The sequence below is a fragment of the Corvus cornix genome, chromosome 15 (genome assembly GCF_000738735.6).
Source record: "Corvus cornix cornix isolate S_Up_H32 chromosome 15, ASM73873v5, whole genome shotgun sequence".
Classification (NCBI taxonomy): domain Eukaryota; kingdom Metazoa; phylum Chordata; class Aves; order Passeriformes; family Corvidae; genus Corvus; species Corvus cornix.
Genome location: NC_046345.1, coordinates 11113147 through 11139824, shown reverse-complemented (window position 1 = coordinate 11139824; position 26678 = coordinate 11113147). Strand labels below are relative to the sequence as shown.

The window sequence follows — 26678 nt, the reverse complement described above, 5'->3', positions numbered from 1 at the left end:
ACCAAACACATTTATTCTCTGCTTGGTGCACAGATCCCAAGGTGCCCAGAACCCCCTGATCCTCTCCAGAAGGATGGTCCCCAACTCATGCCTACTGGGATGGAGGCTCCACATCCACAGGAGATCCCTGGAGATGTGTGGCCCTCAGAGGCAGCTCTTTGGGAGATGCACTGTCCGTACACCTTCCCCAGTGTTCCTCAGTGTTCCTCAGGGGATACATGCAGCTGTTCAGCTGGATTTGCACTGCCTTAAGGGAGATGGCTGGGGTGTCCCCATCCACGCTTCCCCCATACTGTTATCAGGTGTCCTGGGAGCTCAAAGAAGCTTGAGGCACCTCTTGCAGTGACCATTAAGCTTAAAATGCAGCTGGCACAGGGTGGTGGCCAAGGAAGCCCTGGCCCATTCAGTGCTGCTGCATTGTCAGGCTGAGGAGGTTTATTGACAGGGCTGCCCCACCATGCTAGAGGTGTGGGACTTGTTTGGGTGCCCAGGGTGTCCCCCTGATTCCCAGCTGTGTCCTTACAGCAGGTCAACCAGTGGCTGCTCTGAAGCCTTTCTGTCCCTGTACAGGGTCCTTGGCTCCTCTGCTGCAGGCACCACTTGGCTCCCGCAGGTCCCTGCATGGCTCCCAATAGGCTGGTCCAGGCTGCCAGGCACATGGAGATGCCAGACACCGGCATCTGGCACCTCCTGGACCTGCAGGACAGCTGGACACTGGGGCTACCAGACCTTTGGGAAGCCATATCCTGGGGCTGTTGGGCACCTGAAGCTGCTGGATCCCCGGGTCACGTGGATACTGGGGCTTTCGGGCTCCTCAGGGCTGCCATACTGCAGGACAGACTGACCCTCGCGTCCTTGGGCACCCAGGACTGTGGGACCCCTGGAGCTACTGGAACCACAGGTCAGACAGATCCCAGGGCTGCTGTGCATCTGGGGCTGCCGGATCCCAGATACAGCCAGACCCTGCGACAGCCAGACCCCCGGGTCAGTCAAAACCCGGAGCTCTTGGACACCCACGGCTGTCGAGCCCCTGGAGCTGCTGGATCCCGGGACAGCCAGACCCCGGGGGCCATCGGACTGCTGGGGACTCCCCGGGCTCTGGAGCTTCCAAACCACCGTGACAGCCGATCCCCGGTGCTACCGGATCGCGGGCCATCCACACCCCTGAGCCACTGGACTCCCAGGAGTCCCAGGACTCCCGGGAGCTACTGGACCCCCGGGCTGCGCTGGAAGCCAGGAACTCCGCATCCTCCCATTCCCCCTCGGGGACCCTCCCCGAGTTCGGCGGCGCTGCCCACCCGGTGGAGCCTCTCGGGTCCGTCGGGCAGCGCTGCCCGGGGCCGGGGCGGCGGCGGCAGCGGCCCCCGGAGCCTGGCCGCCGTCAGGGGAACCAATGCGGAATTTTCCTGGCTGGCGGCGGAGCCCCTCCCGCCGCCGCCGAGAGGGGCGCGGGGGAGGCGGCGGCGAAGCGATCGCAGCGCGGCTTCCGCCCGCCGAGCGGCAGCGGGGACCGGCGGGGTCCGGGCGGGCGGGGACCGGGAGCGGAGAAGCCGGGGCGGGGGGACAGCGCCCGGCCCTGGATGGGCTGTGCCGGACCCCGGCCGAGCCCCGTCGCTCCGCCGCTGATGGCGGCCCGAGGGCTGCGGCCGCCCCGCCGCGCCCGGGCCGGGGCCGCGCTTCTGCCGCTGCTGCTGCTGCTGCCGGTGCTGAGCCGCGGAGCCGCGCAGGAGCTGAGCCCCCGCGGCAGGAACGTCTGCAGGGCCGGCGGGTAGGAGCGGGGAGGCAGGTGTGCGGGGCGGGACGGGACCCCCAGCGCCGTGCGGGGCCGGGGCCGGGGCCACGGGACGGGACGGGACGGGACGGGACGGGACGGGACGGGACGGGACGGGACGGGACGGGCTCGCCGGTCCATCCACCATCCCGGGCAGCCGCGGCTCTGGGCGCCTTCCAAGACAAAGTCCGTCCTGTGCGCGACTGAGGCGGGGGAAAGCCGGCGGCGGGGAGGGCGTGAAGAACTGAGCCCGAGCGGGGCCGGGGACGTGGGGGCTGGTGCTGATCCCCGGGGGGCTGCGGGAAACCGGTCCTGGATGCCTCCGGAGCCAGCCCTGGATGCCCGGGGCCGGTTCTGCTGTAGTGAGCTGGGTTTTCGTGTCTCTGGGGATGGAGTCGTGAGAGGGACGGAGGGCAATCCTGCATCCCTGGGGCAGGATCTGCGCTGGGGAGCCGGTCCTGGGTGTCTCCAGGAATCGGGTTGCACTGTGGGGGCCGGTCCTGCTTCCCCCCGGGGGCCGGTCGAACTGCTGAGCCTGGGCTGATGGGATACAGGATGCTCTGGGTGTCATGGTGGAGCTGCCCCAGGCTGCTGGGGATTGTGGAGTTGGTAGCCCCAGGACCCTCGTGTTTGGCTTCAGAATGTGAGTGCTGGCACTGTCTAGCTGTCCCGGCAGTCACATCCTGCCTGCCTGGCTGGGGGCAGGGTCTCAGGAGGTGGCACTGACTTGTCCCTGCTCCCAGTGCTTTCCGTGTCCCACAGGTCCCTTTGCAGAGCATCACCTCAGCCGAGCTTCTCTGCGGTGCTCAGGCTCAGTGCTGCCCAGGCTCCTGGGCCAGGCTGGCCCCAGCAAAGGGGGAGAGAGCCCACAGCCACTGCCTCCTGCCTGGGAGAGCTGGATCCCCTGTGCTTGATGGGGGGCCCAGGCCATAAATGCACCTTTACATCTTGCCCGTGAGGTCAGACAAGTCCACAAGGAAAACATGTGCTGTGAGCGAGAGGGGCCGCATAATGGCTCCATTCAGCAGGGCCACAGGGCGCTGGTGCCCCCTCCTCAAATTACAGCCGGAGTTTCCTAAGGAGGCATTTCACAAGCCAGAGTGGCCGCAGCTCCCACCCGTGCTGTTCCTCGACAGGGAGCCATCCCTCTTGGCTGCCCATGACCTGCACAGCAAAGCTGCCACTACATCATGGGACGACAGAGGGAATTTGAGCAGTGTCCCCACCCTGTTCCTTGTATCCTGCCCCATGTGCTGGGGATGGGGTGCCTGGGTGCTCCCCCTTGCAGAAGGACCCCCTCATCCCCAATGGATGAAGGTGGGGGAAATGCTGCACCAGCACCACAGGGCTCAGACTCCCTCACTGTGCCAGCCGTGGATGCCATGGGGTATGCAAGAGGCACTGGCTCTTGAGTGGGACAGGTTGGTGGAGTCCATCCTCCAGCAGGAATGGGACCTGAAGGCAGCCTGGGAGCTGGGGATGGTGGGGCAGGGAAGCTCAGATGATGTTTGCATAATTTTCTATCCCTCACCCTTCTGCAAACCCTTCTTCCCTCTCCACCCACCCACTTGGCACCCACCGCCATCATTATCGTGTACAATGGACACAGAGGGCACCTCATATGTCACCGTCCAAACCCACCCCAGTGGCCCCAAGGCCCTGGTGCTGCAGGTCCTGCCCTGTGCCTGGGGCCACAGGCAGTGGGGCTGGAGGTGGCTTTGGGAGGAGGTCCCAATGTCCTCCACCCAAGGCTGGTGGAGCTGCTGGTTGGACCCTTGGCTCTGTGAAGCCCATCCAGACATCTTGTGGAGATACCATCACAAGTTTCAGAGGCCTCAGGAGACCTGGCTCCCAAGTAGCAATCCAAGGAATAATTTAGGGCAGAAGAAAAGGTCATATTTCGGGCTCTTTCAGGTTTCGTGTCGTAAATTCAACTTGTCCTTAAATTTGAAGCTCTTTGACAACTGGTTGGTTGCCCATTGGCATGACCAAAGGTACCAGTTGTGATAGCCTGGGCGCTGCTTTGTCCTGTTCTGCTCTTTTGCTAACACTCTCTTTTCCAATCTTTCATCTTTTATTTTTTCTCTGCCTGAAGGGTTTCTGTTTATGCCCATGATCCTATGCCCGCCTGCCCTGGGGATGTCTGTCCATCCGTCTGTCTGCACCCTGAGGCTGGGGTCAGGGAGCTACAGCTGGCATCAGATGGGGAGTGCCAGTGCCTGGGACCCAGTAGTCCCAGGAGCACTGTGTGCCAGCTGGGTGGCACCAAGTGATGGGTGACGCAGAGAAGGATTAGCACTGGGGTGATGCCCAGAAGGAGCAGCGGGGCAGGGATGGAGGAGCACTGGGGATGGAGAAGGTGCCAGTGGTTCTCTAAGCACCAGGGGTATGCTGGGCTCTTCTACAGCTCCATCCACTGGGTTGAGCCAGATGGTCTCACATGGGACCACAGGTAGCTCCCAGCTGAGTTCCAGACTCTTGCTCCTGCTTCCAGGGATGTGAGCCTGCTCCTCATTGTTCAGGGCATGCTGTGCTGGTCAGGGTGAGGACCCACCCCTCCTGCCTCAAATCTATTGGTAAAGTGATTTCAGGGAGCAGTGTAGGATACTAATCCACAAGAAAAATATTCTAGCTCTGTGAAAAGCCTGGGATCATTAGCTGAGATCCCAGTGATGCTCAGCATGAGCAGGACATGGCCATGGGCTGGGGGCAAGGCTGGCATGGAGGACTTGTCCCTGCAGGTGGCAGCTCCAGCTCTGCCCACATCCCACTCCTTTTCCTCCACATCAGCTGAGGTCTCAAGCCCTTGCCACAGCTCAGAGGCAGCTTTTCATTCTTTTTTTCCCAGCATTTGTAGTGCTTTGAAGGAAAGAAAGTATTTGCATTGTGGATGTCTGCAGTGCCATATCTGTGTGGGTCAGGAGCAAGCTTTTAAACACATCCACTGGTCAGGGGGCACATGGAGCAAGCCCTTTGTCAAGGAGCTGAGGCCATGAAACACCTTTTAGTCCCACACTCTGATGAGCACTGGTGGCCTGCAGCCAGCACTGACCCTCCATGGGCTGGCTGTGCTCTGGGACCAGTCCTTTGGGAGCAATGGTTTCCCAGTGCCGCATCCTGGCTACCTCTCCTTACCACAGGACCAAGTTTATTTGCTGTCAAAGCTTCTGATAAATGAGGTGGGGGCTGAGCAGGGTGTGGGAGGCCATCAGCAGCCACGGGGAAGGAGAGATTAGCTATCAGGGAACAGATAAGCCCAAATCCTGTGACACTGTGGGCTGGGTCCCAGCTGGGGTTGGTCGTGGTGCCACTCACCTCCTCCAGCTCATGGCAGAAGATTTTACCTCCTGCCATCATGTTCCAGTAACTCCCAGCTCCCCGCCATCAGCTCAGGGCTTTCATCACAAAGGATGCTTTTTTGCACATTCCCCATAATGCCCTTTTTGGTGGCCAGGCTGGGCTGTTAGAGGCAGGTTTCCCAGGTGGAAGGGTTTTCTCTTGCAAACCTGTGATGGTTTCATTCTAAAAGCCACCAAACTGAATTTCTAAAGGGTGGAGTGGTGAAAGCAACCCCAGGTGGAACAGTGAGGCTTTGGCCATGCCGTGGGAGGGCAAGAGCACCATGGACCCTTCCCCACCTGTGCCTGAGTATTCCAGCACAGCTGGCAAAGCTTTTTGGGGGCCCAGCCTGAAGCTTCTTGCAGAAAAGGACCTTGACTCCAGCCCACCCAGTCCTAGGGTAGGTGATTTGGTGGTTAGCCCCCCTTTGCCATTAATCCCATGCATCCCCTCGCATGCTCGGCAGGAGCAGAGCTCCGCATTGAGGCCTGGGGTCCCCGTGGGGGGCGTTTGTGCCGCTGCCATCGCAGCATCTTGCGGCTGCTTCCACAGGCTGCATAGATGGAGCTATTTTGGGCTCCGGCTGCAAGGCATTTTTTCCAGGCCTTGAATCATTTTTGTGGTTCTTTTCTGCCTCCTTTCCAACTTTTCACTGTCCGCCACGAAAAGGGGGACACGGTGCTCCTGGCTGGGCCATGTGGGTGCTGCCCGCCAAGGGGCCGGGGCGGGAGCTGTGGCCCCAGGACCCCGCTTTGGCCGAGGGGCTGCTGGCAGCTCCCTCCCCGGCCCCAGGACGAGGCGGTCTGGCAGCCAGACGTGGTCCTGTGACTGCGCTGGGTTTTGAGCGAATACTTCCTCGCTGTCTCCTCCTCTTCTGCATTTGTTACATATAAAGAGGAAAAGAGGAAAAAAAAAAGAAAAAACCAAATGCATTCCAGGCTGCGCCGCTGGACCAGCCTGGGTGAAGTTTTCCTTGACTGCAGCATCCGCCTGTGCTGTTTGTGACCCTCCGGCATCACTCTCTCTGTGAGATCAGGCAGTGTGGATCACCCCGAGGATGAGTGGGTCGCTCCAGGGATGAGCAGGGGTCTACAAACAGGGATTTCTGTGGTGTCATGGGGAGTGTACTCCCCACACCCAATTGCAGCATCATGAGCCCCCAGACATTTGCTTGGGGGGAATTCTTTGACGAAGTGTGGGTGAGGTGTCACCTGGTACTCCCTGGAGGTAGTGGCACTCCAGGACTCTCAAGAGCTCAGGGACACATTCCAGCTGCCTGCAGTTGGCATCCCCCTGCTTGTACATAGGGACATTCCCTGGGAGCTGACTGTGTTCCAGCTACTCCAGCTAGGTGGTTCCAACCTGCTTTTGGGGTGCCATCCCCAAGCCACCAGGCACCAAGCCTGGGATTCAAGTCATGTTTTCCCCTGGGACATTTAGAACTTTCCCTTTTTTCCCAGCTTTTGTGGGGGGTCTTTGGATTTTTTTATTGTAGAGGTTGCAAACATGACTTTTGCTTTTTCATCACTCCTTATTAATGGGAGGAACTGGTCCTGCTCTTACTCCAGGCATCACCTTAGTGGCTGGTAGGGCATCCATGGGATGCCCCAACAGATCCATTAACTCACTCTGTGCTGGAGGAGGAGTCAAGAGCTCTCCTTCCCCTTTGGAGGTGTAGAAGTCCCCAGCAGGACCTCTCACCATCAGGACTTCAGTGGCCTGGTGGGTTTTTGAAAAGGACCAGGACTTCCTGAGAGTTGTAACTATTTGTGATGCTTTTTTTATCCCTGCAGCTCCTCGGTGCTCGTGTGCTGCCTGGGATGGAGGCAACAAGGGAACGAGTGTTTAATAGGTAAACACCAGCATTTTGCTTCATTGGGCTGTGCCCATCCTTCACTGAGCCCTCCTGGCCTCACCACCACTGTCAGGGGCCACCCTGATGTGTCCCGTGGCTGGGCCCCCCTGTCCTGAGAAACTGCAGCCAGAGTGCTGCCTCCCTGCAGTGGTCCAAGCCAGCACCGTGCGGATGGAACGAGTGCTCAGCCCCAGTGTCAGGGGTCACAGACCTGTGGGGCTTTCTCTCCTTAACAGCCAGCTCTGGGTCCAAGAACTTGGGGGTGCTACTCAGGGTTCCAAGGGACAGTGAAGTGTCCCCCAGGGTGAAGGTGCAGCTGCAGGGATGGGACTGAGATTCCCCACAGATGCTTCAGCAGTGTGGGTAGCTGAGCCAGAGCCACCGGTGAAGCTGAAGCTGCCCAGACCAGGCATTGTGGCCCCACTGGGGAGAGGCTGCTGGAGCTGACAAAGACCATTGAGCTTGGACTCAGTCTGTACAAGGTTCACAGCTCTTTACTGGGGGCCGCAGTGAGCCCAGCATGGATGCTCAGCATGAAATCCTGGGAGCATCATTCCCTGCACTGCCACCACAATGAAGGCAGCTGCTTTGGGGCTCCCCCACAGTCTTGGCTGGCCACAGGGCTCACCATACCCCGGGAGAGCTGAAGGTGGCACTTTGCAGCTGGGACCAAAGCCCCCATAACCAACTAACCCACTGTGCATGAGCCTTGTAACCACTCGCTGCATGCGTTGGGAACAGGATGTGGCCCCTTTGGAAGGGAGAAGGACAGGATCTGCCAGGACAGTGGGGGGAGGATGGTCCCACAGTGAGCCGTCCCCATCTCCTGCCCCCCTGACCTGCTCTAACCTTTAGACTCACTGCTCCTAACCTGTGTAATCTGTCTATTTTAGGGGTTTCTATAATATCCATCACCGTAGGTCTAACAACTCCCAGGTAAGGTGGCTGGGATGGGTGGTTGTCTGTCCCTCTCCCAGTGCCTAAGGGAGCTTGTCCAGGGCCGTGTGGGATCTGTGAGCTCTGCCTGCACCGCGGTGCTGCCTGTCCCTGCTGCCTATCCCACATCCTGCACTTGCCTGGCTCCAGGCATCAGCCTCAGCCTGAAGTCCCCTCAGCAGGAGAGGGGCTGGTGGCCGGTGGCCACGTGGCAGAGGCAGTGCTGGGATGGCAGTGCCTACAACCCCTCCACTCCCTGTACCCTTCTGCCCTCTGGCAATGCGGAGCTGGGCAAGGGACAACACCACTGGGTGCAGCCACTGGCAGGGACAGGGCTTGGCTGGGTGGCAGGAGGCTGGTGGCCAGGATGGGTGGCATCCTATCTGGCTGGCAGAGATGGAGCTGAGCTGGGTGACAGGAGGCTGGTGGCATTTTTCTGGCAAGGGTCCCATCCAGCCCAGGCAGCTGCTCGCCAGGATGGTCACAGTGCCACAGCTCAGCAGGACTCAGAGGGTCACTGCACAGCCCTTTTTCTGCTCTGGAGGGGTCTGGAGGGCTTTAGGGAGCAAGCACTGGTGCTCATGCCTGCTGTGTGTCCATCTGTCTAGCTGTGTGCGAGGGGAACTTCACCTGCAAGGAGAACGAGGTGTGCGTCAGGCCCGGCGAGTGCCGCTGCCGCCACGGCTACTTCGGTGCCAACTGCGACACCAGTGAGTACTGGCAGGTGCCTTTGTGTCCTCAGGGGGTTCACTGGGGTGGACCTGGCTTATCCTGGGGTAACTTTCCAGAGCAGATCATCAGGGATGGAGCTGTGAATGCTCTTGCTCTGCCCTTGCCTGTCCCCTGGCTCTGTTCCCAGGGCATTGTCCCTTTGCTGAGGTCTCCTCTTAGATCCAGTGCACTGGGGGGAGGAGAAAGAGGACTGTGGTCAAGAGGTTCTGTTGGGGACTGGGGGTCTCCATTGGTGCCTGGTGGTGGGGTTGTCCCCCTGGGCAGTGCTGAGGCTGATGGCTCTCCCCACAGAGTGTCCCCGGCAGTTCTGGGGTCCCGACTGCAAGGAAATGTGCAACTGCCACCCCAATGGGCAGTGCGAGGATGTGACAGGCCAGTGCACCTGCAACCTCAACCGCTGGGGCCCCAAGTGCGAGAACATCTGCCTCTGCAAGCATGGCAAGTGTGACCAGAAGACGGGCAAATGCACCTGTGAGCCCAACTGGTGGGGCCCACAGTGCTCCAGCTCCTGCTATTGCAGCCACAACTCTCAGTGTGACCAGCAGACGGGCAACTGCCTGTGCCAGCCCGGCTGGTGGGGACGTGGCTGCAACAACCAGTGCTCCTGCAACAACTCGCCCTGCGAGCAGTTCACAGGGCGCTGCCAGTGCCGGGAGAGGACCTTTGGGCCCCGCTGCGACCGCTACTGCCAGTGCTACAAGGGCAAGTGCAACCAGGTGGATGGGACCTGCACCTGTGAGCCAGGCTACCGGGGCAAGTACTGCCGCGAGCCGTGCCCGGCTGGCTTATATGGCCAAGGCTGCAGGAGGCGGTGAGTGGCCAGCCCTGCTGGGTCTGATCCAGCACTGGTGGGAGGTGGCAGCAGGAGGGTTTGGGGTCCACTGGGTGATGGGTTCCCCTCGGCCGTTTTAGGTGTGGGCAGTGCAAGAGCCTGCAGCCATGCACCGTGGCCGATGGGCGCTGCCTGACGTGTGAGGCAGGCTGGAACGGCACCAAGTGCGACCAGCCCTGCTCACCTGGCTTCTACGGAGAGGGCTGCGAGAAGCTCTGTCCCCCCTGCAAGGATGGCCACACCTGCAATCACATCAATGGAAAATGCTCCCACTGCAACCCAGGCTGGATTGGAGACCGGTGAGTGCGGCTGGGTGCAGCGTTGGGTTCTGAGAGAGCAGTGCCTGGCTTCCCTGATTCTCCCAGGGAACAGGGTCACTGAAGGGTTCTGCAGCCCTGGAACCAATCCTGGGCACTAGAGTTTGCAGGAGAGCATCCCAGCTTGAGTGCTGAGCTCCACTGCAAGCACCCAGGGTCCAAGGGGCATAGGGTAGGGGTCTCGCAGGCTCCCTCCAGTTCCATGGCCATGTCAGTGGGCTCAGTCCATGCCTGTACCCCTCTCCTGGCTTCAGAAACCACAAGCTACCACGGTGATATACAGCCCCGTCTCCATGCATGTGGAGGGATGCTGGAGGTCCCCAAGTGCCATGGGTGCTCCAGCCACTTGCCCTCATCCCTCCCAGGTGTGAAACCAAGTGCCGGAACGGGACATATGGGGAGAACTGCGCCTTCGTCTGCAGCGACTGCGTCAATGGCCAGTGCCACTTCGAGACTGGGCAGTGCCTCTGCCACCCCGGCTCCCACGGCACATAGTAAGTGAGGCACTGCTGAGCACACCTGGGGGCACCTTGGGGCAGAGGTGATGCTCAGGCACCTCCTGCCCCCTTGTGTTCTATGCTGTTCCCAGCTGAGAGGTTTCCTGCAGTGGAAGCGCTCATGGGCAATAGTTCGGATGATTTGGTGAACAGAGGGGGAAGGACAAGCTCACAGAGCAGCAAGGGGTGTTGTGCTTTAGAAAAGGCCTGTTCGGCAAAAACAAATCAACAAAGTGGTGGTCTGTTGGGAGTTTTTAAGTCCAGGGTGGAATTTCTATCCAAAAACAGAGAGAAAACCACATCTCAGAATAACAAACAGCCTCACAGGCATGGCATCCAGGGGGGCTCCTGCTTAAAGCTCTGCCTCTGGCTGGGGTCTTTCCCAGGCCTCCCCCTCCCCCCAGTCCAGGCGCACAAGGGCCATCGAGGGTCTGCTCACATCCCTGGGTAGTGTTTCCCATCATGGGACTGAACTGTTGTTTGAAAAGATGAGGAAAGCGTTCTCCGCCTGGCTTGGACACGCAGACAGCTCCCCCAGGTCCTGCTGGGTGGTGCTCAGGTTTTCCCAGCAATTAACTGAGGGTGACAGCAAGGACAGGGATTTGGAGCTGGCATCCTGCCCACACTGGCATTTCACTCAGGGCATAAAAACAGGGAGCATTTTCATTTTGGGGATTTTTTTTGTGGGGCTTTGCCAACCACTTGTGGTGCTGGAACAGTTGCTGGGCACTGGCACCAGTTCAGGATGCCCAGCCTGGGCATCATGGCCACCTTTGATAGCAAAGGCAGAGGTGAGAGGTTCTGAATGCTCCCCAGGGGGGTGTAGTGATGCTTTCGGCACAGTGCCAGAGGGCAGAGTGTGGATTAACCTGTTCTGAGACCCTGGCACAGCACTGGGAAGGTGGGGATGGGGGATGCTTGGGATGCAGCCTTGGTGCCATAACCTTGAGCTGAGCTGTGCCAGGTGGTGCAGTCGGGCAGGCTCGGGAATGGTCCGGGTGCTCAGGCAGATCCCTGTGACTATATCCAAACCAGTGGTTTTGTCAGCAGGGTATAATTTTGCTAAAAAGGGGATTTCTGCAATGAAGGTAGAAGCAACGTCCTTGCCATGCAGCATGTCCTCTCAGCTCTGTGTCGGGAGGAGGCTAAAGGAGCAGCTGCTAGAATATTCATGTGTGCACAAAGTGCTTTATCTTCTCTGTCTTTCCCAGAAGTGTCAGGACTCTGCTGGAAAAAAGTCACCCTCCTCTGCTCCCAAAATCTCAGCCTGGGGCAGAAATGTGGGGCCAAGTATTGCGTTGAGAGGTTTTGCCTTGCTGGGGGACTATCCCTGCTCCTGTTCTGCTGCATTAGCTGCCCGGTGCAGCAGAGCAGACACAGAAGCTCAGCGTCCATCCTGGCAGGCACATGATGGGCACATGACTGGCACATGACAGGCACGAACCAGGCACACAGCAGGCAGGAGGCTTGGCCAAAGTGGCACTTTGCAAGTTGTTGGAGTGTGAAATGGGCTGAGCCGCCTTGGGGCACAGCGCCAAGGGCTGGGGGCAGCTGTGTCCCCAGGGGAGTGGGTTTGGGCTGGGGCCCACTGGCTCTTTCCATCTGCAGCCATTCCAGCTGGGATGCAGCTGGCAGAGGGTTTGGTGCCCAGCAGTGCTGCCAACATCTCCCAGCTCCATCTGGGTCCTGCTCTGTAGTGCCTGGCCCGTGTCTGGGGAGGCAGGTTGGGTTGGACCCGCTGACAAGAAAAGGCCCAGGTGCTTTGGCACGTGCCTGGCACATGTTTTCCGTGCTCAAGCCCTTGAGACCCATGGATTGGTGCCCATTTATTCGTGTCCCTATCATCTCTGTGACACCATCAGGAAGTCATTTTACCAGGAGTGGAGGTTTGACACCAGACATAACCAAACTGGGAGGGTCTTAGGGCTGCTCTGTTGTTTTTCCTTCTTGGAGGCAAAAAAAAAAAAAAAAAAAAAAAAAGGTAAATTTGGGCACCTTCCCAGCTTGTGGCCACTGTGGTTCTGCCTGGCTTGGTGGGGGGTGGGGCTTGGGGTGCCATGGCCACATCACCACTGAGCTGAGCTGGAATCCCTGTGTGTGACATCAGGGTGTCTTTAGATGTGACTGCTGGGTTAATGACCTTTCCTAATTACTGTGTCTAATGGTGAAGTCCCATGCAGAGAGCAGCAAGAGAGTCTGAGATCCAGCTGGGCCGAATCTTCTGAGCAATGGGCGAAGCCACTGTGTGGGTGATGGGCTCCTGATCCCTGCAGATTAAGGGTTCCCTCAGGATGTGGAGGAGCTGTGTTGGAGCAAGCTGGAGAAGTGCTCCCTGGAGCTTGGAGGGTTTGGGAGGAGGTGGCAGCCAAGTGGCCCCCACTGCTGTGCCTGGGGTGGGGGATGCACCATTCTCATCTAGCCCTTCCCTCCAGCTGTAACCTGACTTGCCCTCCCGGACACTACGGAGCCAACTGTGCCAGTGTCTGCAGCTGCCACGACGGCGCCTGTGACCCCCTGACGGGCGCCTGCCACATGGGTGAGTGCCAGGGACTGAGGGCTGGGCTCTGCCACAGGGCTGGCCCCGGGCTGAGTCGCGGGTATGCCTTGCAGAGGCCAACCAGAGGATGGGGGTGATCGGGGCAGGGGCCCTCCTGGCGCTGCTGCTCATCCTCCTGCTCTCCCTGCTCTGCTGCTGCTGCGTCTGCCGCAAGAAGGATGAAGCCAGTGGGTGAGTGCTGGGACCAGGAGGGATCTCACCAGGCTGGGAGTGTGGAAGACCAATGGGGTCTGGGATTGACAGGGAGATGCAGAGACCATGCTGGGACAGCAGTGCTGCAGGGAAACTGAGGCAGAACTGTGCTGCCCACATGGCACCATGTGGGTACCTGGGTCTGAGCAGTCCTGCTGCATCATCAGGGCTAATGGAGGTGCTCAGGGTGAGCCCTTCCTGGGGAACCCCTTCTTGCTCTCCTTGACTTCGTTTCTCTCTTGTGGGCCATCATTTCATGGAGACCTGCCAAGTCCCCTCCACTCTCTACAGTCTGGAGCTGATCTGCAAAGGGAGCCCTGAAATACAGCAAGGGCATCGAGTCACAAGCCAAGACCTTCAGAACAAACCCTGGGCCAAGGGATGAGGCCTGGGGGGTGGAGGGGATGCTGACTGTCCCACATGGGAATGGATTATCAGGGCTGGGAGGGTGGGTTCCTGCAGCAAGGTCAGGATGCTGGCAGTGTTTTGGCAGCACCAGGTTAACATCCTACCATGAGAATAGGCGTGGGGACAGACCCAAGGCAGGGGGAAAGGTTTGTGCTGCTCAGCAAGTGATGAGAGGGCTGTTGGAGCTCCTCCAGCTGCAGAGAAAACCCCCTTGTGCCGCCAGCCACTGCACAGGAATTTTCCAGAAGCCTCCCCTTGCCACCCTGTGAGCTCAATCCCAGCCCAGCACAGCTGGCTTGGAGAGCCTGGGGGCTGCAGGTAATTATCCTGCAGGTAAAGCACAAACCCAGCAGGTGAGGAATAGCACAAGGAGAGGGGGAATGGCTCCAGAGTGTTTCCTCTCTCCCAGAGTGCCCAGACCACAGTGTCCCCAGACTGATGGGTGACTCATGGTGCTGTCCCGGGGCGATCCCTTGCAGGGGGCGGTGGGCATGGTGGCGCAGGTTTCCTTGAGTCAACACACAAAGCCACTCACTCCTGTGGCTGCAGAGAATTGCTTGAAAACGCAGCCCCAGGAGGCTTCAAAACCAGAGAGCAAATAAAGAGAAGCCATATGTTTGGCTCTGGGTTGGGATGATTTTTATTTTTTTTAAAGGTTTGGAGTCTTGACCAGGCATTGCAGGTATTTTGGGGCTGCACTGCCAATGGCCGTGGTTGGATCTGGCCTTGCCACCATCCCCTGGCACTGCTCTACATCCTGGTGTGTGCAAGCTGGTGCCCAGGGCTGACAGCAGCCTCTGTGGGTCCCCAACGCCTTCGGCCTGGGCACATCCCTGCTTTTGATCCACCCCATTATCACTCCAAAACCCCTTAGCACTTGCAGCATCCCTGAGCTACTGCCTGTCTCTGTTGCCCATGAAGGCTGTCCCCACCACAGGAGGGGAACAGTGCCTCTGACAGTGCCATTACCTTCTCTGCAGCTCCAGCCAGGACCCAGCAGCAGCCAAGAAGCCTCCGAGACGTTTGTGTGGGCGGTTCAGTCGGATTGGGATGAAGCTCCCGCGCATCCCCCTGCGCCGCCAGAAGCTACCCAAGGTCATGGGTAAGGTGCTGCGGTTTGGGGAGGGTGCAGAGAGCCAGGTTTTACTCCTGTCAGGGCAGTGTGTGTGGCTCACAGCATCCTTTGCAGCCCCAAAGCGGGGAGATGAGCATGGCAGGGCAGTGACAGGGACACACAGATCCCTGGGAGCATTTCAGTGGCTGGTATGAGCTGCCTGGCTCGCAGGGGCTCAGCCCTTTCTGTCTGCAGCTTCTGGATCTCCAAGCACATTTTGCTTCGTTAGGATGCAAAGGTTGTGCGTGGTTCTGGAGATCTGCTGAGTAGTTTTGGGTTTACTCTCCTGAGGTTCCCCTGGAAAGGAATGACGCCTGTCACTCAGCAAGATGCCTTGCTAGTGCTTTTGATCCTGAGGTAACCCTGCCCAGCTTTGCCTGGAGCCAGAGTATCTGGGGGGATGCCCACCCTCCTGCCATGTGCAGCAGAGTTGAGGATGGAGGGGCAGAGATTTGGGTTGAGCTTCCCACTCTGCCCGGGACAGAATTGGCTTGTAGGGAGCTGCTCATACCTGGCAAAGCCCCTGACATGACACTGTCAGGGCTATTGGGGACCCCCTGTATCCCAGAAGCTGGGGAATGCTGTCCCCTGCACTCTCTGGACTCTCCTTGCACCTCTTCCCAGCATGGGGAGCTGGGGTTCTGCTGCAACCCCATGGAGTAAAATTGGTGTGAAGGCAGCAATCCCCACCCCGTGCTGGGATGTGCTTCAGCCCCAGCCCCTCCTCCTGAGCCCAGCACCTCCCTGGGCATGCTGTGCTGGTGGAACCCCCAGAGCAGCCACATCCTGGCACACAGTAGCTCAGCATAAGGTTAAATCCCTCTTCCCAAGCAGGACGTAGAGGTGACCCCCATCCCTGCACACCACACACAACCTTCAGCATCCAAGCTGGGGGGGATAACCCCTTGCCACGTGGGGTACAGCAAAGCCCTGCCTAGAGCAGGGTGTGCCAGGGCCCAAGAAACATTCCCGCTGGAAGAATAACAGAGGATCATACAGGCTATGTTTGTGGAAGGGGCCAGGAAGGGCTTGGAGAGGACAGAGGGTGCCTGTGTGCGATGAGGGCAGGGGGGCTGCCTGCAGGCAGCTGGCACCAGCCCAGCTGCTCTGTGTACACAGGGCAGCAGCGGCCCCACGAAAGGCTGAGGGTGCTCAGGATGGTCTCGGGTCCCAGCAGGGCTGGGGCTGTTCCTGGAGTCTGCTGTGGGGCTGAGGGTTGTCATCTCACCAGAAGGAAAGGCTTTGGTCAGGGCTTGCCTTGTGTTATCCAGCACAGTGGAGTCCATATGGGTTCCAGCAGCTCCCAGTCCCACTGACACCTGGTCTGGCAGTGCCTCCAGCCCCCACTGGGTCTGGGGACCCCAGGGTGACAGAGACCTGTTGGGGTGCCTGTGGCAGCTGCATCCCTGATGCCCGGTGACCAGGGTGCCACATCATGACCACACTTGGGGCTGTGGAAGCCACAGTAGCCAGTATCCACTGGCAGAGGCCACTTGTTCCCAGCATTCTTCCTGCCCCAGCAGGAGTTGCTGAAGTGCCCCAACCCAAGGGTCAAGTCAGTGCTGGAGGTGCTCAGGACCTTGTGGGGATGTGACAGTGAAACTGGTGCTGGCTGATGCCTGGGCAGTGGTTGCTCTGGAGCTGCCCACATTCTAGCCATGGGTTTGCTGGCACCAGGTGGGTTTTCCCCTCTGGGCTCAAACACTGGTGAGTGCAAGCCTACACATGGTAGAACCTTGTGTAGGTTCTACCTACACCAGCCCAGAACCTTCCCAGGTGGGACAGCAGGTCTTGAAGCCCCACAAAAGCTCATCAAGTGCCTGGAGCCCCAGGTTCCTCCCTCAAAAGCTGCTCCTCAGCCTTGGCAGCAGCTTTGGATCCACATCTCACTGGGGATCGCACCTGAGCTGGCAGCCTGCAGGGCCACACCCTGGGCTTACACCAGTGGCCGTAAGGCCAGCGTTTGGGTACCCCTGTGTGTGGGATTTGCTCCTCAGGTGTCAGTGGTACCAGCGTGGGTCTTGGTCACATCACCCTGAAGATGCCAGGGCTAACCTGTGCCCTGCAACCCACCGCATCTCCTCTCCAAGCAGCAAAGCTCAACCAGCCCCAAGTGTGATGCTGATCATGGGGAGCTTGGGATGAGTGGGAAGGGGTGGCCAGGAAGACTCTGGGATCCCTCTCTCATGGTCCTTCTGCTGCTCTTCTCTGCTTCATCACGGTCTTGAGACTAACCGTGCAAGCAGGGCTGGGGTTGTCATCCTGATGCTGTGGCTCCGGGAGATTTTGGGGAGCAGTGACAGGTAGGGATATGTGGGAAGCATCCAAGTTTCTCTCAGCTCCAACAGCCAGGGAAGAAAAATCCCTGGTGACCATGATGGAGCCCCCAAGCCTCCCGAAGCTTCCAGGTACACTACATATCCTCATTTCATACTTTGGCTGTGTCCTGGGTCTCACTGGAGTCCCAGAGTCACCTCGTGGCTGTGAGTCCCAGCCGCTCGTCACGCCTCCTCTCAGGAAGCATCTCCCTTCATCTGCTTCCAGACGGCTGCTTTTAATTTTCTCTTTTTGGTTTTTATTACTAGGAAAGCCATGTTGGAACTGCCGCTTCCCCCTCTCTGGGCCATTTGCTCTTTAAATATCTCTGCTTGGGTTTTTTTTCCTTACTCCAGGAAGCCGAACTATGTAGGGGTGAGCACTGCTGTCATTTTAACGGCCCTACATGTCTGAAGCCAGATTCCCTAATGATGGATAAACATTCCAGTGGGCACCCCAATAACACTAAAAGTTATTTTATTGTAAAACAGGGATGTGCTGCAAGAATCAAACAGTCCAGCCAGGCAATTGCAGCATGACTGGGATGCAGTTGCGGTTGGGATGCAGTTGGGATGTTCAGTCAAAGATTAAAAATACCTGGAAATATCCATGTACAGCTGGGACTCTCTCTGTGCATGGGGTTTTCATAGAATCACAGAATATCCTGAGCTGGAAGGGACCCACAGGGATCATCAGTCCAGCTCCTGGCCCTGCCCAGATACCCCAACAACCCCACCCTGGGCCTGAGAGCATTGTCCAAATACTCCTGGAGGTCTGGCAGCCTTGGGGCCATGACCATTCCCTGGGGAGCCTGGGCAGTGCCTGAGCATCCCCTGGGACCACCCTTTTGCAGCCCTTTATCCAAAGCAAGGCTCTGCCTGGCCTTGAAGGCAGCTCGTCACTGTCCCAGGGGACAAAAGCCAGTGGAAGGGGATGGGGACAAGTGCATCTACTGCTGCATGGCTCTCCGGGAGGATCGGCCCATCCTCACAGCTGGGTGTTGCCTCAGTTCTGTGGGTATCCAAGGATGATGCTGAAGCTGTGGGCACCTGGGAAAGCCCCTCAGGATGTGTTGGGACATGAGCTTATCCAGCAAAAAGCCTTAAAATTATCAAGCTGAGAAAAAAGGTCGCTCCAGCCCAGACAACTCTTAACTGCTCCTCTTCTCTATTTCATTTTATTAACACAGCAGGTTTTTCCTCTGGTGGTTTCTCTCTTCCACTTGGCTTCTCTGTGGGTGGCCCCTTGGCAGAGGGGCAGTGCTAGGGGATGATGGGAGGGATACTCCTACTCAGCTTCAGGAGGGAAGAAGCTGGCAAAGGGATTGAAAAGTGGCAGAATTGGGAAAAGGTACATCCCCCTGCTGCAGGCTTCCTTTGATCATCCTTCTGCATCCATGTGCAAATGCACATGGAAAAGGAAAATGCAGTCAGTGATGCTGAAGTGGGAATGAGTGGATTAAAGCCAGCAGCTAATTTTCTCCCTAAGAAGGGGACAGTCACAGTGCCAGGACCCTCTTTGCAAGGTGGCTGTGCCCAGTTGCATAGCTCATGGGTGACCACCAGGACACTCACCAAGTCCTCATGGGACCCAGGGTTTGGATGGCTCATCCCTCCACCACGTCCATCCTCAATTTGGGCAGCTGAAGAGGGGGATAGATGGAAGTGTGAGGCTTGAAGAGGCTCTGCTGCCCACAGCCCAAGCATGGGGGATGCTGGTCACCACCACTGCTGGTTGATGGCTTCTGTGGCCACTTGGCTGAGGAATCTGGTGGGACTGTGCATCAAGAGGTGTTGCCATGCCTTGTATGCTGTCCCTGTCCCTGACACCCAGCAGGAAGTTGGGCAGCGGGGAGCTGTGCAGCATCCCACCCTCCTGGCTGGCAGCGGGGACTTGGGGGTTCAGCAGAACAGGCACTGACAACAGTTCCTTGCCCTCACAGTGGCCCACCATGACCTGGAAAACACCCTGAACTGCAGCTTTATCGAACCACCCTCTGTGGTGGAGCAGCCTTCCCCATCCTGGTCATCCCGCGGCTCCTTCTCCTCCTTTGACACCACGGATGAGGGGCCCGTGTACTGCGTCCCCCATGAAGGTGAGCAGGGAATAGGGTGCATCCCCAGGAGACTTCAGGGACATCACCAGGGGCCTGCTCGATGGAGAATCACTCTTGTGTGGTGGGGACCGTGTCACCCTGGTTCCTCGTGCCCCAGGAAGGAGTGCAGGTTCCAGTCTTGCCTCCCACACAGTTTCAGAGCTCCCTCCTCCAGCATTTGCTGCTCCAGGGTTAAGACCCAGGAGATCCCCGACTGGGAGCTTAACTGGGAGGACACTGTCCTGTGGGAGCATCTCAGTCCTTCCCCTCCTCAGGCACATCCCACCTGACACCGCTGTGCTCTCTTCCCGCAGAGAGCATGGGTGACAGCAGGGACAGAGGGACACCTGCCAGCCCCGGGGACAAGCTGCTGGCCCCGATCAGCGGGGAGGAAGCGGGCGAATACACGTTCCTGAAGGAGACGGGCTCTGTCAGAGCCTTCCCGGCCGACAGCAGTGAGACCCCCCTGCTCAAGTCCTCGGACAGCGAACGCTCCTCCTGCGGCTCGGGCTCGGCCGGCGCCGCGCTCTACGCCCGGGTCGCCCGCCTCTCCAAGCAGTCCAAGGAGGAGGAGGATGCCACTGCGGAGCCCCGCAGCCCCGGGAAGCCGCCATCCCCGGAAAGGACCAAGCCCCGTCCTCCAGACCCGGCCACGAAGCCCAAAGTCTCCTGGATCCACGGCAGGTACAACTCTGGCCAGTCCAATTCGCTGCCGGCACCCAGCCAGTCCCCAGAGCAAGCGGCCGCCCGGTCCGGCAGCCCCGAGCAAGGCCAGGGCTTGGCCAAGAGGAAGAGGAGCCCTAGCGAGACGTCGGCCAACGTGCAGGGCAGAGCGGAGGAGAAGGGCGGCGCCCGGGGCAAAGAGAAAGCGCAGAAGCAACCGAAGGAAACCGGCGTCCCCGAGGGCAAATCCAGCCTCGCTGGGGAGCCCCAGTCACCCTCCAAACCCAAGCAGAGAAGCAAAGCCGGCTCGGAGCCGATGGAGAGCATCAACGGGGCGGTGCAGAACGCCTTCCGAAAGATGGGTGCCTTCCAGCAGGAACGGCGGGCCGGGGACACCAGGGATGCTCCTCGCAGCCCCGGCACCAGCAAACCCCGCTCCGAGCCGCTGCATCCCCAGCTGGCCTCCGAGCTGGCCGCCCAGCTGAAGGAAAAGACTCAGAGCCTCAACAAGGGGGACGGAGGCATCCGGGCGAACGGGGTCAGTGCCCAGCGGGAGAAACCCACCCCTCCACAGAAAGCCAAGCGCTCGGCGGCCGCCGGCGGCCAGAAGACCAGCAAACCCTTGCTGCCCACCTCTCCCCATCTGCAAAAACTGATCCCTGGGGCGGCCGAGACGGCAGCCGGGGAGCCCAAGTGGGTGGAGAAGCCAAGTGCCGGCAGCGGCCAGGATCAGGCTCTCCCCACTGAGCAGGCAGCCAAGAAAACCCCCATTAAGAAGCCTCCCAGGAAGAAGAGCCGGGAAGCGAGCCTGGAGCCTCCCAGGGCAGCTGCTATGCCTGCTCAGGCAGTGCAGTGACCTGGAACCGGGCATCGGCCCTGCACCGGTCGCACGCCGGGAAGAAGGACATTTGCCAGTACAACCAGCGAACGTGGGAGCCTGGACTGGGCTGGGGGCACTGGAAGAGCCTTGAGCCTCCCTTTATTCCCCCTCCATCTCACTCAGCCCCCTTTTTGCCTTAGTCCCCCCTGCCCTTAGGACCCGGTCCCTCTATCTGTGCCCTGCTCCTGCTCCCTGCCCGGGTCTCAGTTCGCATTCCCTCCCCGCGCAGGGCGGGACCGCAAGGAGCCAGCCCGGCCGCCATCCCGGGGGCTCCGTGTGTGGCGTATTCCACCCCCCCCCCTTTTTTTTTTGTAGCAGTATTATCGACCGCATAAGCAGCGCTTGTTGTACTAGACGTGCCCACGGTATATTCTGCAGTAACCGAGCCGCTCGCTTCCCGCGCCCCACTCGGGTCTGTCGGGGTCGCGGAGCACGGGAGAGGAAGGGAGCTGCTGCTTAGTGCCCAGGGCAGTGCCAGAGATGTGCCCCACATCCATCGCTGGCAGCAGCCCCTCGCCCCGGCGCCCTCCAGGCACAGCTCTCCACTGCCGGTGCATGCCGGAGTGGGGTCGAGCTGGTTTCGACCGATGCCACCCTCCCTCCCCTCCGCCCCGGCGCTGCTCCTGGCCAGGAGGAAGCACTATTTATGGATGGAGCTGGACGCCCTTTGGGCTCCTTCATCCCATCCAGTGGAGTTGGAGGGATTAGTTTGGTATGAGAGAGCCTGGCACCTCTGCAGAGCGCTTTCCTAATAAAAATGTATTTCTTCGATAGCTGGGTGCCATCTCTCCCTGCCCCAGCCTTCCCGTGGGCAGGCAACATGCCTTGCTTGGGCACTGCCTGGTCCTGAGTGGGATGCAGTGGGGAGATGGATGACCTTGCAGCAGTACAGGCAGGTGGTAACAAGCAGCAGACAGGGTGGGAAGCAGGTCCCCACTGGGGCTGCTGCTACATGTGCTCACCTGGCATCAGAGATGAGCCCTGAGCTCCCCTTCCCCCAGCATCCAGCATTGTCCCAATGGCTGACCGGTCCCACTCCCAGACACTCCTCACTGTAGCCTGGGTCAGACCCTGAGGTTCAAGAGAGCTCTGGCCACTGAGCAAAGAGAGCCCACCCCTGGGTGCTCAGAGTGCTGGGACACAAATGTGGGGGGGCATGGGGGTGCAGGGACTCTGAGCCCAGCTTTCTAACCCCCTGCCCAGGGGCTGCCAACCCTGGCAGCTTTTGAGGTCTCCACACAGCGCCAGGCACGATGCTGCCAGAGGGAGCAAGGCTGGGACAAGCCCAGGGGCAGCCCAGAAGCTGAGGCTTCTCCCACACAGCTTCTGCCCAAGATTCCTAAGCAGGACTCTCCCTGCCATTAGAATTGGGGCTGTCTGCTTCCAGGGGAGCCGGGAGCATTGGTGCCCACCACTGAGCCATCCTGAGCTGTGCCCAAGGGGGGGTGATGGCCCAGAAGACCACCAGGCCAAAAGGTCAACCACAGCAATCTCAGAGGTGATTGAGGCAGCTGGTGAACACCAGAATGGGATGAGACCACGTGGAACCAGGACTGCAACCAGCCCAGCACAGCACTCAGGAGGGGATGGGGCTCCAGCCCACACCTGGGCATGGCTCATCATTGTGGGGCTGGAGCCAGCACACTGCCTGACGCTGGCTGGAGAAGCATCATCACATAACACAAAGCTGAAGAATGACATCACAGTGTTGTTTCATAGGCTTCTGGTCACCTTTCAGAGTTCCTTCACTCTCCCTCCTCTTTCCTTCAGGTTTTATTTGGGAAGGTGAAGGACAATGGCTGAAACTTGTCCTGGGGCATCACACAGTGTAGAAAAAGGAGTGGATGAATCAGCTCAGTGTCACCAGATACAAAACAGAGAAAATCAATAGAAAAATGGGGACACTGAATCTATGAGACCTGGGATAGCATCCAAACCCCTCTCTCTCCACCACAGAGGCCATTGTTGAATGAACTGAAGAGGCTTCCAAGACACTCAGATTAATAACTACTCATAGGTTAGGAAAGAGAAGGAAAGGAGTTGAATCCAGGCAATAAAAGTGCAAAACTAAACACAATTTAAGAGGAAAGGTTTGTCGCAGGCATCACATGGTCCTTATATACATCTCTTCATGTCAGTGTTGAAGGGCACTCAGGGGAGCCACCCATGATGCTCATGATGGTGATCCAGCAAGGTGAATTTGTGAATTGCCCCAGCCTCCTCTTGGGGCACTTTCTTGCTCATGCAGGCAGCAGAGCTGGGGCTGATTCCTCAGGAAAGTAGGGCACTGTAAGCTCTCCCTTGGTCCCCAGGCTATCCTGGGACAGCAGAGGACCACCCAGGCATAAGCCCATCCATGGGCTCCAATCACAGTCCCAACGAGCCAGAGGAGAGCCTGCAAGTGAGGAGCCTATGGATAAAAGCAAAAATCCCTGTCACGGACAGGCAGGCAGGTCACCAGAGTCTCCAGCCCAGCCATCACATCAGGGTGGCCATGGCAATGTCAGGCTAAGTCTTGGGATTCTCCAAGGGTGGAGATGCCCCAGCTCCCTTTGACTGTTCCAGGGTCACTCTCCTAGGAAGGAATTTTATTCCAAGATTCAACCTGAATCTTCCAAGCTTCAGCTGGTGACTCTTTTACCCCATCACATCCTCCAGCACCACCAACAAGGGTTCAACTTCATCATAAAGCTGTGTCAGGGGAGATTTAAAATGAGTAACAGGGAAAGGTTCTTCCCCCAGAGGGTGCTGGGCACTGCCCAGGTTCCCCAGGGAATGGGCACGGCCCCGAGGCTGCCAGAGCTCCAGGAGCGTTTGGACAGCGCTGCCAGGGATGCCCAGGCTGGGGTTGTTTGGGGGTCTGTGCAGGGCCGGGAGCTGGGCTGAACGGTCCTTGTGGGTCTCTTCCAGCTCAGGATATTCTGTGATTCTGTGACCTTAGTCATTGGCTCAGAACAGAACCCTTCCCCCAGCCCAGCCCTGCCCCCTCCTCCTGGTGTGATGTGTGCCAGCTCCATGAATGTGTTGATATCCCTTGTCCAGGCCTCTCCAGTTTCTTCACATCCCTCTTGAACTAGGAGACCACATCTGGACACTTCCTTCAGGTGTCTACCTGTGCCCTTCCCAGCAGCTCCCACTATGGGCTTTGCCTTATCTGGGAAAAACATCAAAAAGCTGATGTTCAGCCTGAGGTTCTCTGTTGCCTCCAGGGTCTTTTCAACAGGGTCCTTCCAGCTCAGACACCTCAGAATCTTCCAGTAATGTCCTGTGATGCCGTCGGCTGTGAAGGACATGGATGAGGCATTGCCACATCTCAGTATCATGAGGGGCTGATGAATCTCTTTTCCAGGCATTCTGCAGGCTTTCTTCCCACCGCTGCACATTGGATATCTCTGACTGAGATACCCAATGTGATAGACACTACTGAGGAGGTCTTGTTCAGGGGTCCACAAACCAGCAGAGGCTGAAAACTATCAAACAATTTCCCTGTAGCTGTGCGTTCCACCAGGAAATTATACATACTTGCTGTTCTGAGCTGCTTTCCAGGGCTGTTTTGGGCAGGCAGAAAACTTCGGCCTCAGGGAAAAAACAGCTGAACCCAGTCATAATGTGGAGAAATCAGGTGTTCTGCTCCCCTGAGACAGAGCAGGATCCACCTTCCCAGATAGACAGGTAGGGCTTTTGGTGACAACGTGGTGGCCAAGGCTGAGGTGAATTTGTAGGAGTGGCTGTGATGGAACCACCATCCCCTCTGCTCCACCAGCACCTCATCCACAGGATCAGTGGATCACAGTGACACTTATGGCTCATCCTCTCCTCCACCAACACTGCAACACTGATCTTCCTCCCATTTCCTCCTGATTTCCCAAAGCAAAGAAAGAGCTGTTGGGTTGGACAACGGTGCATTTTTTTGGCTTGGCCAGCGAGTAGCAATAAAAGCCAGCCTGCTGCCAACAATTCATTTCCTATTTCAGGCCCTACCAAAAATAAACTTGGAAGGGAAACTCCAATGAGAATGAAATGCAGAAGACAACTCAGGGCTCTCAAAACTATATAGGAAATTTCTCTCTCAGTGTTTTCTGGGAAGGGGAACAGCAATGTCAGAGGGAATTTCGTGCTGGATGGGGGGATTGTGAAGGGGTTTGGGCAGCTGTATGAGGATTACAGGGATATAAATATATATGCAGCTGACACTTCCTGTGGCTACATTACATTTGGGGAAATGGCCATTTCCTTCTTTGCCTCACGAAGTGTATGCAGGGTCCTGACTGCCTTCCCCAAGGACACTTGGCTCCAGGGATGGCCAGCCTGGGGACACCGGGATGTCCTCACGCCATATGGGTGATGTCCTCGTGCAGCTACCATCCAGCTGGCACTGGGCTCCTCGCTGCCAGGCTGCGTGGATCACCCCAGCTGGGACCCCAAAGAGGTGCAGCCACTGCAACGCCACCAGAATCAGTTACCATTCCTCACCACAGCCATTGGTGACCTCATCAGCATCTCTTGAGGATAGCTGGTGTTTGAGGAAGGCTCTGGTGGTGTTTGAGTGGCAAGAAATAGAAGCCTTTTGCAGGCCATCAGCTGCTGCTTGTGTACTCTCCCTGTGCCCACCAGCTCCATGCAGGTAGCACTGAACCTGCAGAGCCGAGGATGGGCACTGTGCTCCTGCGGGATGGCAGCTCCAGCATCACCCCCCAGCAGGAAGGAGAAAGCTGTGCCCCAGGGGTCCCTGTGAGCATGGGTGATGGCTCTGGGACCCTGCACCACCAGCCCTGGCATGACATGGACACCTTGATACAGCACCCACAGCTTTCCCTTGGGATGGTGGAGCCTCTGGATGGGTATTTGCAGCCTTTTCCCTCATGAGGAAATGGAGCAGGGGGGTAGAGGGTGGTTTGTCTCTGAACCCAGTGCCTGAGATGCCACAAGACACAGGATATTGATAAAAATATATACTCCAGGAGTATATGCACCCACGCAAAAATATGTGTGTGTATATATTATATATATTTTTTTAATATGTCAATATACATTATATATATATGTGTGTGTGTGTGTATATATATATATATATATATATATATAATTTATTCCTGGAATGTATAGGAGTGTATATTATATATATATATATATATATGTTTGTATGCACTCCTGTACACTCCAGGAGTAAATGTTTTTCTATTTCTATATTTCTTTTCATATATAGACAACTACACTCTCCTATATACTCCCGCAGTACATGGTACATATACTTACAAATATATAACATAGATATATAAACTTCTATAGTTTTATGTATACAGTAATATATATATACACACACAAACACTTATGTACTTACCTATTTTTCTAAGCTCCAGGAACCAAAGGTGAGGACATCAAGGTCAGGCTGAGCCTGCCCACAGCATCCAGGTGCCAGCCCCATCCCTGCTGGCTTCATGGCAGTGCCACCCAGGCACCTCCCAACACCTGCCCACAGACCGGGTTTTGTGATGCTGAATCCAACAAGTGCTGTGCTGGGTACTTCCTGAGGATCTGGGCTTCAGGGGGCTCCAGCACGGACTTGCAGGGAAACAGGGCAACAGCATGTCTGGCAGGGACTTCACCTCCCAGCACCATCCCAGCAGCAGCTCCAGGCTCTGCAAGCAGGACCTGGCACCCCTCTAAAGCCATTTTGTCCCCACTGATGGGCACTCAGGGCTGGGCAAAGCCACGGTCGCCTCCTCTGCCCTGTCCTGCGCTGCAATGCGTTGTGTGGGCTTCAAACTGGGGATGCACCCTCAGCTTATCGAGACCTCCAGGGGTGCCTCTGCAGCCCCCAGCCCTCCAGCCTGAAGGATGAGGTGCACATGAATGTGCCTTTAGCGGGGCACAGGGCAGTGCCCTGAGCACTGCGCAGGGTAGGGGCTGCAGCCAGACCCCCGCTCGCAGGCATCAGGTGGGCATGCAGCACCTCCCCGGCTGCAGAACCAGCAAACCCACCTTGGCTCCATTTTAAGACTCTCCCTCACCCCACGGAATAGTGGAAGTGTTTCCATGTGATCCAGGACACCAATAAACCCCTAGCCGTAATGTGCTGCACAGAGCAAAGGGACTTCTAACACGCGGAGCCATCGCTGGACAGACCCAAGAGCCTGAGCCTTTATTTCAGCCTCTGCAAGCATCATTTGGGAA

At 57.9% G+C, this 26678-nt stretch overlaps 1 protein-coding gene across 2 annotated transcripts; it reads left to right on the top strand.

Moving 5' to 3' along the window:
• The first annotated feature begins 1565 nt into the window (after window positions 1–1565).
• Window positions 1566–21277, top strand: SCARF2 (scavenger receptor class F member 2). Of its 2 annotated transcripts, none has more exons than XM_039561195.1 (11): window positions 1566–1768; window positions 6904–6962; window positions 8510–8611; window positions 8925–9444; window positions 9546–9764; window positions 10148–10276; window positions 12712–12815; window positions 12890–13007; window positions 14417–14538; window positions 18809–18961; window positions 19276–21277. In XM_039561195.1, exons 1-11 carry the CDS (start codon window positions 1581–1583, stop codon window positions 20478–20480), a joined length of 2919 nt encoding a protein of 972 aa, XP_039417129.1. In that variant the 5' UTR covers window positions 1566–1580; the 3' UTR covers window positions 20481–21277. The 2 variants fall into 2 exon arrangements, with proteins under 2 accessions (XP_039417129.1, XP_039417131.1); XM_039561197.1 differs by lacking the exon at window positions 1566–1768 and adding an exon at window positions 7859–7901.
• The last annotated feature ends 5401 nt before the right edge of the window (window positions 21278–26678 follow it).

Coding starts and splice junctions, on each gene's coding strand:
- SCARF2 (XM_039561195.1), top strand. CDS start 1,581: ATGGGCTGTGCCGGACCCCGGCCGAGCCCCGTCGCTCCGCCGCTGATG. Junction 10,277..12,711: donor CCCGGCTCCCACGGCACATA/GTAAGTGAGGCA, acceptor CCTTCCCTCCAG/CTGTAACCTGACTTGCCCTC. Junction 13,008..14,416: donor AAGAAGGATGAAGCCAGTGG/GTGAGTGCTGGG, acceptor CCTTCTCTGCAG/CTCCAGCCAGGACCCAGCAG.